The 13,629-nt window shown below is 38.2% G+C and overlaps 1 protein-coding gene across 2 annotated transcripts in view; it reads left to right on the forward strand.

Annotated features, from left to right (window-relative positions):
- Nucleotides 1-742: 742 nt before the first annotated feature.
- Nucleotides 743-13,629, forward strand: part of Enoph (enolase-phosphatase E1) — a 15,038-nt gene continuing 2,151 nt past the window's right edge. Inside the window, exons 1-9 of one of the 2 annotated variants that reach the window (XM_026813280.1) lie at nt 743-1,548; nt 1,625-1,763; nt 1,861-3,087; nt 5,684-5,839; nt 6,447-6,548; nt 7,062-7,252; nt 7,481-7,613; nt 7,683-7,806; nt 7,897-13,520. In XM_026813280.1, the coding sequence (XP_026669081.1) occupies nt 1,635-1,763; nt 1,861-3,087; nt 5,684-5,839; nt 6,447-6,548; nt 7,062-7,252; nt 7,481-7,613; nt 7,683-7,806; nt 7,897-9,332 (3,498 nt within the window). In that variant the 5' untranslated portion in view covers nt 743-1,548; nt 1,625-1,634 and the 3' untranslated portion in view covers nt 9,333-13,520. Of the gene's footprint in view, nt 1,549-1,624; nt 1,764-1,860; nt 3,088-5,599; nt 5,840-6,446; nt 6,549-7,061; nt 7,253-7,480; nt 7,614-7,682; nt 7,807-7,896; nt 13,521-13,629 lie in introns of those variants that run through there. The other variant, XM_026813279.1, reaches the window with a different exon arrangement.

The raw sequence follows: 13,629 nt of genomic DNA on the forward strand, positions 1-13,629 counted from the left end.
TTTCATACTGGAAGCTTTACCTTTAAAATCTACTCCCTTCTTGCGAACTTTACTGCAATTTATCATATATAATTTCTCGCGAACTTTACTGCAATGTATCATAAGAATATTGCATTTTTTACTAAATACTATGATAAATACATGATTTTGTATCAGTATTAAGTATCGTATTATAAAATCTGAGAATTTCTAACTACACTTCACACGAAGTCGGAGGATATCAAACTTCAAATAAAATCGTACTGGCCATGCAATTTCTAAGTACCTATTTATTCACGGAAAGCTACTTATATCATTCAATAAAACATTTATTCTCAATATCGTTCTCATTAATATTAAACAAATCGCGAGTACAAGAAGCCCTGACCTGAGCTAATATATAAATGAAATACCATGCGATAAAATATAAAATTGTTACTACTCCCGAGCATTTATAATACCATTATAAATGCTCAGGGTCACCATGCTCGTCAAATAAGTATAAAGTACAACCAGTCACTCATGCCGTTTCGGATCTTTCGTTCCGGCATGATTAAGTGACCGGAGGAACTTACAAACTGTTACAAACGTACCTTGCTTCCATCAGTCAAAAGTCGAGGAATGTCAAGAACCAGCCACCAAAAGCAGTGGGATACCAGGAACCGGCTACCAAATGTTGTGGGATGCTAGGAACCGACTACCAAAAGTTGTGGGATGCCAGGAACCAGCCACCAGTAAGTCAAGGAAGAAGAATAAAGATGAAAACTATAACAGATAAGCGAACAATTATGACTTATTCTTATATAGTTCTTTAGTAATTCTAACATTTCCGAAAGTACAAGCAGTGCATCCCGGGCATGTCCAACAAGTGGTTAAGCAAACGCGTATTTGTTAATTGGTATTAATACCGAAAGTCGACAAATAATAGTGTACGAATACTTACACTTGCATAAACATGCGTCGTAATTAAGCGTCTGAACTATTAACAATTACGTGCATACAAAATTTTGAAGATTAAAACGAATACCGGTATACCAGAACAATGAACACTTGACGCTACGACGCACTTACACAAAAAGCAAATGGACGACGTTCGAGCCAACAGAGTAAGGGGAGGAGGTCACGTGACCGCGAGTTTCACTATTCCTTGATGTGCGGCGCTGGGACGAAATTCCTCAAATGTCACAACACAGTAACACTGTGGCATTAGCCTCTTGGTGCAGCAATGTCACACTATTTGCATATACCATAAGCTGATTTCATTTGGGAATATGAATTTATTAACTTGCGCGAACAACTTATTAGCATGATAGATTTAAGCACCTTGACAGATGTTACTTACGGAATAACTGATTCGCTATTAAATATTGTACTTCATAGTAATGTTAAGTACGAATGATTCAGGTTAATAAATCGTATCCTATACTCGAAATGATATTTGAAATACATCGACAAAACAAGCTGTGACCTATTCTTATTGAAATGACTGATGATATGATTATATTGACGTAGTCAATCTTATTTAATACTCCGAAATATAACGATTTCAAATAGATACTAAAGCTATGTGTAAGTACAAAATTAGTGGATATTACGTATTTTTGAAAGAAATTATTTATATAGATTTAATGATCATTCTTTTCAGCTATTCAATTATGGATGTGCCAGAAGACCTTTTGATTTGCCGTTTATGTGGTGTAAAACTTATAGAAGGAAAATACAAATATATCTTCAATGAATCTACAGACTTGATATGCAGGATAAAAGAAACATTACCAATTTCTGTATGTTGATCTGTTAGCACGAAAATTCTGTTTCTTAACATGTGTAATACAATAAAAAAATAATATGATCATCACTATAAACTGTCGATTTTTACAGATATCTATTGATGATGATGGCCCAAAATGCATATGCTTATCGTGTTACGAAAAGATCAGTTCTTATTACAAATTCGTTCAAGATGTGGTAGAACATTCAAAACGATTGGAAAATGCATCGGAAATCAAATCCTTCTTTGGCTCGTCGAAAGATGTACCAAATATTTCACAAATTCGTAGCGATGCCGTCTACCCATGCCCGAATTGCAACGTAGACTTAATGATTTTATTAGTTAGTAATCTGCAAGGCTGTGACACCTTTCAAATCTCTTTAGCTATGGTAAATGATGCGAACAAAAAGTATATTACAAGAGCGGAGAGTAAAAATGTAGAGTTCCTCAATAATGTTGGAATGAATGAGCTTTTCAAACACGAAGAGAAAATAGAAACTGTAGAGAAGATCGAAGATACGTCTTATCAAGCGAATGTTAAACAAGAAGATAATATAAATTTCATCGACAAACAATGCTTAGAAACTAAAGGAAAGAATGAATTAAAAAAGCACTTCAATGAATTTGACTCTTCTGATTCTCCCATACCAAAAATCTTGAAATTGGCAGAATTATCTTCTGTGCCTAATGAAAACATATTGGGCTGCGATTTCGGTTCTGCAGACCTATCAGTAAAAAATGAGCCAGAAGGTGACAATGCTTACTGTGCAAACAGTGAAAGCGAGAAGAACGCGTATGCAACTGATTCGCAAAATATTATCGAAGACGACGATGCACATGACGACAATGACGAGTACAAATCTTGTTTAAAATACGTGTGTAAATTATGTGGTGCACGCTATCTCTCGCATTTAAAATACGAATTTCATGTGGAGAGGCACAGAGCAGGTAAAATACATAAATACGAATGTACCGTATGCGACAAGGAAACAAGAACTGAAAATCTATTATGGGATCATTATTTTCATACGCACAAAAGCTTGCAACGTTACGTCTGTACAGAATGCGGTAAAGTATTTAGGAAACGGTCCAGACTGAACGTCCATCAAAAGAACTTCAAACACTGCGGCATGAAACAAATACAAGTTGATTCGAGCGAGCATACGATCAACGGGGATGATGCAACGCAAACCACACGGAAACAAGCTTGTGTGAACTGCAATCTTTGCGGTAAACTGATATCAGATTTAGACCCGGATGCTATTAACGATTTAGTTACTTGCGCTACGTGTGAAGATTCTACGCTGTCCTTAATGGTAGACGGAAACGAGACGAAAGTGATATGTCCGCGACAGTATCATTGCTCGAAATGCCCGAAGCACTTCGTGCGAAAGGAGAGACTTGAGTTTCACGAGATGCGGCATAATGAAAATATGAACGAATTTGTTTGTAGTACTTGCGGGAAGGAATTTAAAGCTGAAAACTCGTTGTACGAGCATTATCTCTTTGTACATAAAGGCGCGAGACCTCACATTTGCGAGTTGTGCGGTAAATCGTTTCAGCTGAAAGCTAGACTAAAAGAACATCATCGAATTCATACGGGTGAACGACCGTATCAGTGCGACATTTGTGGCCAGCAATGCAGAACTACAAACGCTCTGAAACTCCATAGAAAAATTCACTTTTCACATAACAGATATGCTTGCAATATATGTAATAAATCATTTACTAAGAAACAGAACATGAACGAGCATTTAGAGAAACATTGGAAGACTGACAAGAGCGTGACGTTACCGCAGTTGTTCACATGTCCGATTTGCGTGGAGGATTTCCCTACGTATCGCATGCTGAAGTATCACATGATGGGAATTCATGAGATAAATAATCAGGACCCAATTTTGATCAAGCAGAAACCATGGCACGAATGCCGAGAATGTCACGAGAAGTTTAAGCATCAAATGTCTTTGAAGGCGCATAAAGAGAGGGTGCACGAAGGGAAAGTAAATCCCATTTACCAGTGCGACATTTGTAACGCCACGTACAGAGTAAAACAACTTTTAGTAAATCATATCACCAGCAAGCATAACGGTGAGAAACGTTATAAGTGCGCACAATGTGAAAAGGGTTTTAACGACACCAAATCTTTATACAATCACGTATTGTTGCATACCGGGAAAAAACCGTACGTCTGCGAATATTGTAACATGAGTTTCAGGAGGAAAGACTCTAGGGATCATCACCGTAGGAAACATACAGGGGAACAGCCTTATCAGTGCCCGGACTGTGGCGAGTCGTTTTCTACCTACAATCATCGGTCTAAGCATCGGAAACGAGAGCACGGGGAAGGAGATCCCGAGTGTCCTGAATGCGGACAAAAGTGCACCAGCCAACAGGAGATACGAATACATTTAAATAAACATTTGGGAGAGAAATTGAAGGAATTACAGAATTCAGACGATGTCTAGCTTGTACATTTTCAGTTTTCGAAATACGTACGAACGTGTGATTATTTTTTAAAGCAATTGTATACGAAATGTACAGTTATACTTGTTATGTATAAATTGTTAAAAAAAGTTTGTAATAAAAAGGGCAGATAATTCTATTTTGTATTTGTTTTGTAAGTTACCTCGGTACTCCCATTTCCTCGTGTTTGCGTCCAGGAGCTTGGAGCACACGTGCAGCCGGGAGAAATGTCAAAATTTAAATGGTTCCGCCACTGCGTGGCAGCGTGGCACTGTCTCGCAAAAATCAGGTGGTCGTATCTTTCAGCTGTGTGCACGTCACTTCATATCTGTACGAGAGTATACATGTGTATCGCAATTACTCATGTAACGAGGTTTTTATTCGTATGTCATATAAGAAACCCATCGGTGGGAGTAAACGAGAAAAAATTCTATTAGGGGACAGGTTTCACTTGTAAACCCCATTTAAATATGCGTAATTTTTCGAAAAAATTAATAAAAATCACATACGGGGAACTACTTTCGCGCGGAGTAACATCAGGAACTGTTCGAGCGAGTCAATATTTATTCCTTTCTACCGGCAGAACTGACCATTTTTTTGTATGGAAAATATGTTCGACGGAAGGTCCACGAATTTTCGGAGCTCTCAGATGGAAAACCTGTTGAAAGTCTACGTTACTTGGATGATTATTCTTTAAAACAATCTTTGCGGAGGCAAAATGTCGTGGCACGATCAGGCAGACGCGAGCCGGCTTCGTTCATTGGCTGAACGAAGCGAGAGATCCACACGTATAGGACACATGTGTCTCCCAGAAATATGTATTCACTAACACGAACTCGGTATTTTCGTACAGGATACAGGAATGTATCTATTCCATGTAATGCCCACCAAATTTCAATTAAGCTACATCCTTTCTTTTAATAATTACCTCCCTCGAATTGCATTTTTCAACACCTATTTCGATTAGGATACTTTACTTGATGTAACAACAATTATGTATCGTCTATAAATGAACCTGGTTCCGGAATTCTTTTCTAAACAAATGAAACTAAGCTTCTATTATTGCTGCATTATTAGTTACAAACTCTGCATATCATTATTAGTTATTTATTGTGATAAATTCAAATGTAATCTTTAATAAACAGAAATAATATTTTTAAACGATGATGCAACGATGACGAAGGCAAAAACGTTAGATACACATTGTCAATATCCCTGACATCGTGGTAGAGCCGGAAATCATGTAAAACCGTACGAATCGCAGTGTTTATCGTAAAAGATAAAGAATAAATCTAATAGTGATTTACTTGAGGAGAATTTTGGATAAATACGATCCTGATTCTACGGCGCAAGTAGGGGCGAAGGGAGAGGCAGGTCGCACACACACCGGCGCAGAACGAAGAGCGAATTCACTCGCCGGCTCCCAACAAGATCGCGTCGGCATATACACCGTGCTTTGAACGTACCGAGGTTGATATATTTGTTATTTATCCTACGGTCGAAGGCGAGTCAATCGTGAAAATGGCCGGGGAAAAGCGTAGCCAGGATCAAGAGGAAACGTTACTGACGGGGACGGTGATATTGGTTGATATTGAGGGCACCACAACGAGCATAAGCTTCGTGAAGGTAACAAAGACCTATGGCCGTGAGACAGAACGCGCCCAATGGTTCTCGCATTTCACCGGTTTTGCCGGCGTATTCTCTGACAATACTCGATGATACAAATTTTTTTCACGTAAACTCAGTTTCCGAGGAATTTTCGAACAATTATCGCATGATTTTCCGGGTGAAAAGGATTCGCGAATATATTAGTTTCGCGCGTATTGTGCGTGCTCTCTCGGCGATACTATGCCGGCTGAAATCCAGTTTCGGGTTTCCTGTTTCCACCGAGATAGCGAGTTTCATGGAAGCTGCTAAGCAGATGCTGTCTCGTCCGAGATAAACCGACTAAAATCGTTTGCATCTCGTCGCGCTACTCGTTTCTGATTTTACTTTCGGATGTTTACGCGATCGTGTTTTTCCTTTTTTCTTAACAGACTTTCGAATCCTTAAAAATGCCCTTTCGTAAAAACAAACGAGATGTTTGTTGGTGAAAAACGTGAGTCCGCTCGTGACGGGCAGTCTCGTCTCGAACGTTGATGCACACTGATATTTTTCAAAATAACGGAAACCGTAACGGCGCATCGCTGTTAATTCGATCGGCGAAACTCACGTTTGCCTTCTCTCCTTTCAGGACACACTTTTCCCTTATGTACGGGAAAATGTGAGCAAATACATCGAAACGAAATGGGGGGATGAGGAATTCAAGAAAGATCTTGAAAAATTAAAAGAACAGGTACACATTCTAAACAGTGTTTCGGGCGTTAAAGTAAAATTAGAAATTAGCAAGTATTCGCGATTTAGATTATTCCTAATTCACATTCAAAAACTAGAGAATTGTTTATAAATATCGCACGCAGAGATACTTTTATCTTCAATAATATTCTATATTTCTATTTTATTAACATTATAATACGACCCAGTACGAATTCAATGCTATGGCTTTTGATAAAGAACCTTAGAGGCAGCAAGAAAGGGGCAGCTGCTTAGAAATTTACCTGGGAATTCTATGCCCCTAAAGTTTGTTACCTAGTCTACGCATGAATGGAACCCGAGATTTCGATCCAATAAAATGTTTCGACCCACTGCGATCAATTCATTTTTATTTGAAAAATATTCATTAGCAATAAAGTTTTTTAAAATAATTCCGTTTTCAATACCACGTTACATGCAACATCACTCGTCTTCTTTAAGATATATTTTGCGTAGCGTCGATTTACAAATCTGTTCACGAATACTTTTATCATAGGCGAAAAAAGACGAGGAAGACAAAGTCGAAGGTTTCGTTCCTATTTCTGGTGCCAATGCCGAAGAAGAGCGACAATCGCTCGTAAAAAATGTATTATGGCAAATGGATTGCGATCGAAAAACTGGTCCATTGAAACAGCTACAAGGACACATGTGGCGCGAAGCTTATAATTCTGGAAAAATTAAAGCACAGTAAGTGTTTGTTCAGTACGATTTAACGCGAGGACCCGAAATGCTTCAACGATTAAAATAAAGTCGTTGTAATGGTTCAGGGACGTTTAGAATGTTTTGAAAAAGACTAGCTTGAAACTGTGGTGAGGTGAATATGCGTACGGGCTCACTTCAATTAAAACTTAATACAGTACAATCAGGGCTCACGAAAAAATGATCCAGGAACTAATAGATGAATTATTTATACAGTGTTTATGACGATGTACCGAAAGCACTTGAATCATGGACGAGTGATGGAAAGAAAGTCTATGTTTACTCGAGTGGCAGTGTCGAAGCACAAAAACTACTATTCGGACATTCGGAACACGGTGATTTACTCAAGGTACTTCAACTGCGTTTCATTCTTATAGAACAATTCATACCGAATGTGATAACGTATTGTTCCTTCTAGTATTTCAATGACTATTTTGATACCGAAGTAGGCGCGAAGCAGGAGGCAAGTAGCTATAAAAATATATTATCGAAAATTGGAGCGGAACCATCAGACGTAATTTTCTTGACCGACGTCGTCAAAGGTTGGTAATAAATTATTTTATAGTGGGTTAAATATAACGATAATAATTATCGATTAATAATGATTCAATTCTCGCGTTTCCTTGCAATAGAAGCAACAGCTGCTAAAGAGGCAGGTTTATCAGCAATAATAGTATTACGCGAAGGCAATGCTGCTCTGACGGATGAAGAAAAAGTGGCTTTTACGACTGTTAAATCGTTTTTGGATTTATCGTTTCAAACGTCTCCGAAACGGCAGAAGTTAGAGAGTGCTGAAGGTCAGGAGAACGCAAGCACGAAGGACAAGCCTGATGCTAACGAGCCGATGGACACGTCCGAAGACGTTGAAATGTCCGATGCTAGCGAGAAGAAGATCGATAATGCGCAAGCGAAGGAAGTCGCTCAGGATGCGGACAAGGTATGTGGAAAAGATCAATTAGCGAAAGAACCGCAAGGCGACAAAACAGGTGAGCCAATGGTTATCGATGCTAAAGACCCTCCGAGCACTGAGAACGCACCTGATAAGTCAGAGGCTCAGCAATCAGAGGTGAGTACAAAAGTAGACGCTGCCGAAAAGGCACAACCTGCCACCGTTGAAGCGTCCAATACCGAAAAGTCGACAGTTCCCGAGAAAATAGAAACACCTGCAGAGACAAAAGAGGAAGCGAAAGAACCTAAATCGGAGCCAATTCCTACTGCAAATGATTCCGCTGCGGTGAGCGACTCTAAGACAAAGTCCGAAGAAGTTTCTAACACAGAGAATAAGACTGAACAACCTACGAACGTCGTTAAAGAAACAAAATCTCAAGACGCCACAGTGACGGATGAAAAAGTCGAAAATAGTATAAACGAGAAATCGGAAGAGTGTGCCAAGAAGGTAGAAAATGAAACGAAAGAGGAACCCTCTGAAAAAGTAGTTAGTAAAACAGAAGCTCAAAAGACAGAGACCGAGACTCCTTCCGCGAAGTCTGCGCAGGAAGCGACAAAACCGGAAGATAAACCAGCGGAAAACGGTGATGTTCCATTGACGAATGTAGAAAAGATTTCTGCCCCGACGATAAAAGAAGCAGAAGCTGTTGATAGCAAAGCGGATGGAAACACCGAAGCGAAAAGTGCTACAGAGTTGATCAAAGAAACGGAGGAGACCGCGACTCCGAAGGTGAAAGATGCGGAGGAAACAGTGGAGAAACAGAAAGCAAGCGCGGAACCATCGAAACAAGAATCCGCGGATAAGTCAACGAAAGAAGAGACAGTAGACGAGGCGAAGGAAACGAATGCTGATGCCGAAAAGAAAAAGCTAAATGGTACAACGCAAAATGGAGACACAGGTGACAAACTGCAAAGAAACGGATTGAACGAAGGACCCTCTAGCGAAAATGTTAGCTCGTCTACGAGCGAAAATACATCCGCGCAAAACGGTGAGCCAGAGAGTTCCTCGGAGGGTAGCGCGGAATCTATAAAAGTCAAAAAGGTCGTCGATTCCGCGGTAGCCGACGGTGCTGGTGAACCCGACGTTGTTCCACCCGTAGTTGTAGCTGCGACGTCTTAATCTTGTTCTTGATACATTTTAAGAAGTCCTTCATACATAACCCCAGCCCATAATACTTATCCGCAGATATAAACTGACAAAAAAATTGGCTCCCTAAATCTTACATAAATCGTACGACGTTAAAAGTGTAGTACGTTAATTTAAGACACAGTTCGTATAAGATTTTTCTATTTCTATTTCGAAAAGTGTGAGGGAAACAATAATACAATGTATACAGCGTGTTTCAGATTCGATTATCATTCGTATGGCGCATGTATGTACTTTTCTTTTTTCATAAAAGAGAACAGAAAGCTCGATTCCTACGCTACTTAATTTATTCTATTGCAATTCTATCAGTCATTTTATTTAGCGATATTTCTTTTACGTTTGATATTATACGTGTACTTATTAATTTAATTAAGATAATCGGAAATGTCACTCGCTGTAGTCTCATTTTCCTTTTTCTATTGCATTTTATGATGTGTATTAAGATTCTTTTATACTGCCTAAACGGAATGTTACGGTATGGAAATGCATAACATAGAGAATTCATTGTAGTTGGAGTATGCTAAAATAGCGAACGTACTTTGTGCCAAATGACTCGATTCGCCAATTTTCATGATGTTTCTATGATTATACTTACATACCATGCAACGTTCAAAGATCTGATCGATATTTTAGTTACTTGCAACAATCAGGGGAGTTTGACTATGTATGATTTTAAGACTGAATTGGTAATGCCTCGAACAGTCGCTGGCTTTAGTCTATATAGATTTTTGCATACTGTTCATGTACTTAATTTCATGAAGTGATAGCGACACAGTGGTCTTCGAACTTGATCGACGATGTTATAGAAGTATTTTTGCCACGTTCTGAAGGACAGTACGCGACATCAGAGATTCCTATCTTTTTTCTTCCGATTTATTTATCCAACATACCTCTAGTTTATAGCACTTCGAACCATTTTTGTCTTTTTTATATATATATTTTTTTGTACCATTACTTTTGTCGATGTTAAGTGACTTTCGAACGACTGAAAATTTCTTATTGCATTTATAATGAATAAATATTCAAATTACGGTCAAGCATCATTGACCGTAACTTGATTAGTTATTTATTATCCATTCCTACAAAATTGACTGTGATTTAACGATATACTGCTAGACATAGGAGACTTGAAAACGATTCATCATTTATCATGCATGCATATCAATTTCTTTGCCAGTTCATAGTATTATTGTTAATTTTGTTCAAATTACACGTCCTTGCTCTGTCGAAATCACTGTGAAAAGACTGTAGACAGTATAGATAGTAAAGATGAAAATGTTCTTCATTTCTTCCGCTTCTATTTTTATTTTTGCCGGCGGCTATGCCAGAAAAATTCAACGACCCGCGACAGCGATTAAACGAAACAAACGAAATGCAACGTCAGCGTGTTCTACACTCGTTATCTATAAGTACCATATGTATAGTCAGCAACAAGTGACATTGCGAGACTTCGAACAGATGCATATTTTACAGGACACTAGACAGACCTCGCATTTATTTATAAGGTGTCCCTTTCTTATAAACCTTTTTAATACTCAACGATTTCATTTTCGATGTTGCTTGAACCATGACGAGTGAAAGAACGGAGATCGAACTGATTTTAAACGATATCTTATCCTTAAGTCGAGATTAAAAACAGTTTCCAATCGGTATTATAAAATGTAATACGATTGCATAATCAACGGACGCATTATCGAACGTAAATATGCCCAGAAATGCTCAATTGCGATATTTGCGCGATTTTATTGAAATTTTAAGGGAACGTCTGTTAGGATGCACACAATGTTAATAGTATCCGAGTCACAATTCTTTTAACATCTTTGAATCCTAACGTCTGTTAACATCATATTAGAAAAAGAACAACTAAGTGACTGCCAACGATAAGACTAAACGGGCCTACGAACGCGAATTGGTGGTGTGTACCAAGTTCCTCTCGGCTGACTTTCACGGCATCATCCGATATCATCATCCTCATATCATCCATTCTTATTCTTGCGTCAATAGCCAAAGGGACCGAATTGCACACAGCCAGTCCGCGGCGTATTTCCTTTTTTTTTTCTTCCTATTTCATATGCTCAATTTTTAACGAAATCTAAACCCCCCTTTCTCGGATGCGTACAGGATCGATTTTAATTGTGGTAAACTTAGTGACCGAAATGGCGTTCTTAGGGTACGTTAACTCTTACTTCCATTTCTAAGTATTATTTACGAGTATTAAGCTTCAAGTATTTTACAAATGAATTGATTAAAGAGCTATGTGAAAAATACGTTGAAAAATGATTCTTTTCTTTGACTATCAATACTGCAAGTAGTAAGGTAAATTAAGATGTGTTGTAATCTCGTCAACGTTTGCTCGTGCTCGATGCGACCATTTCTCTAAGGATACAGAATGACTACAAAAAGTATTGACATACCATGACACAATTTTACATAATTACAATACAGAGTTATCACCAAGAGAATGATTCATACCCCGATCGGCTTCATGGCATGAGGAAAGCTGTGTGAAAAAGATTCATGGTCTTATCAATAACTTTTGGAGTCATATAGTTTTGTAATCGCGTGACAACTGTACACTGCCTTATTATTTATTATTTTATACGACTTAGCAAAACTTGAACGATTAAGACCCATCAGCTAAGAAATTTTTTTTTTTTTGAGATTAAAGAGATGAGTACCTTACATGTATGTACTATCGTTTTTTTATATTTTTAATCGCGACTGTGACACATTTTATCATTTGAACTCATACGTAACACGACAGTTGTGGATCTTGTAAGCGCTAAGCATGTGAGTTTCGCAGCTTACAAATCGCACAGCTACTTTAAACTGTATACTTAAGATTCGTCCTCCTTTCGAAGTATATTAGATATCTAATTAAGTATCGAAGATAGGAATTACTAACAAACAATAGTATCGTATCGATTAGCGATTATTATTTGTAATTCATTGGCTATTTTATATAACACGTCAATATAAACGTAGGAGAGAATGTACGGACTTTATTGATACTTTTTAACGATAAACCTTCTTCGGAGATACTTTTAAGGATCTCGTATGCTCGTCTGTTCCGTTGCCCATCAAATATTTCCTACTCCCCTTCTCATTTTTCTTTCCCTGCTTTCATTTACACGAGACAATTCGCAGTTATTACTATTTATCAGTGTTGTTATATAAACGATTAACGTATGCGTGTTTCCATATGTGTGTGTGCGTGTATAAGTGTGTGCGAGTGTGTTACACGACGAAGGCACAAACAAAAGCTACGATTTATTTCATCGTATTAACATTGAACGGTCATTGAAGCCATTTTACCGAACAGAGTTGGAACATGCTACATACTGATTGTGAGGCTCCGAAAATAGTATGCACTGTACAGAAAACAATCGACGATTCCCCCTTCTCTCTCTCTCTCTCTCTCTCGTTCATATTCGTAGAGCAAAATAAACGGATTTTGCCATTAGAATTCGTGCGTTCATCTTTTATTTCATGGTTCCTAAGGGAGATAATATATTTGGATACACGCGTTCGGATGCTAAGAGAAAGAGAGAAAGGACGTCGATGATATCGGAGCGAATTTGAACGTGCTCGACTCGATAGTAGTTTAATTTTTGTTTAGATTTATCCAAGGTATCGTGCAACTGGTGGCAAATTATTGCGTATACGACGCGACATGATGTATATCTAAATACGTGGTACGCTAAACCCGTAATAGAAGCAAGGAACTAATTAGCGTCCATAATTTAAAATTAAAAAGATCGAAATAAATATATATATATATATACGTACATACACATATATATGTATATATATCGATGCACACGTCAAATGAAAAACGCCCGGTATTGTTTCTTCGAATTGGTTCACGCTAACTCTCGCCCTCGGCTAGTCGATAACGTTAGGTGCAGCAGGCATTTTCACCCGATCGATTCTGACATGAGTGCTAGTCATTCTACATACTACTATGCGCACCGCGGCATCAATTTTCAACCAGCCAGTTTGCCAACGAACATTATCAAACGTCTCCGTCGTTCCAATGACAGTTTTCGTTAAAGCAATAACACTTCTCGGGTACGACCACTTTCATTTCCTCGACGTAATGTTAAGAACAAGATGTATCCAATATTTGGTACTTGAAATACATATTGTTCAAATGTACGAGACCCTGCTTTTTATAAAACACTCCCGTACGAAGTGTTGAAAGGAAACTGAACATACACCTCCTCTTAATTAATCATTTTAAATATATATATATATATATATATATATA

Source organism: Ceratina calcarata, unplaced genomic scaffold, assembly GCF_001652005.2.
Source record: "Ceratina calcarata isolate Rehan_Ccalc_2016 unplaced genomic scaffold, ASM165200v1 scaffold321.2, whole genome shotgun sequence".
Classification (NCBI taxonomy): domain Eukaryota; kingdom Metazoa; phylum Arthropoda; class Insecta; order Hymenoptera; family Apidae; genus Ceratina; species Ceratina calcarata.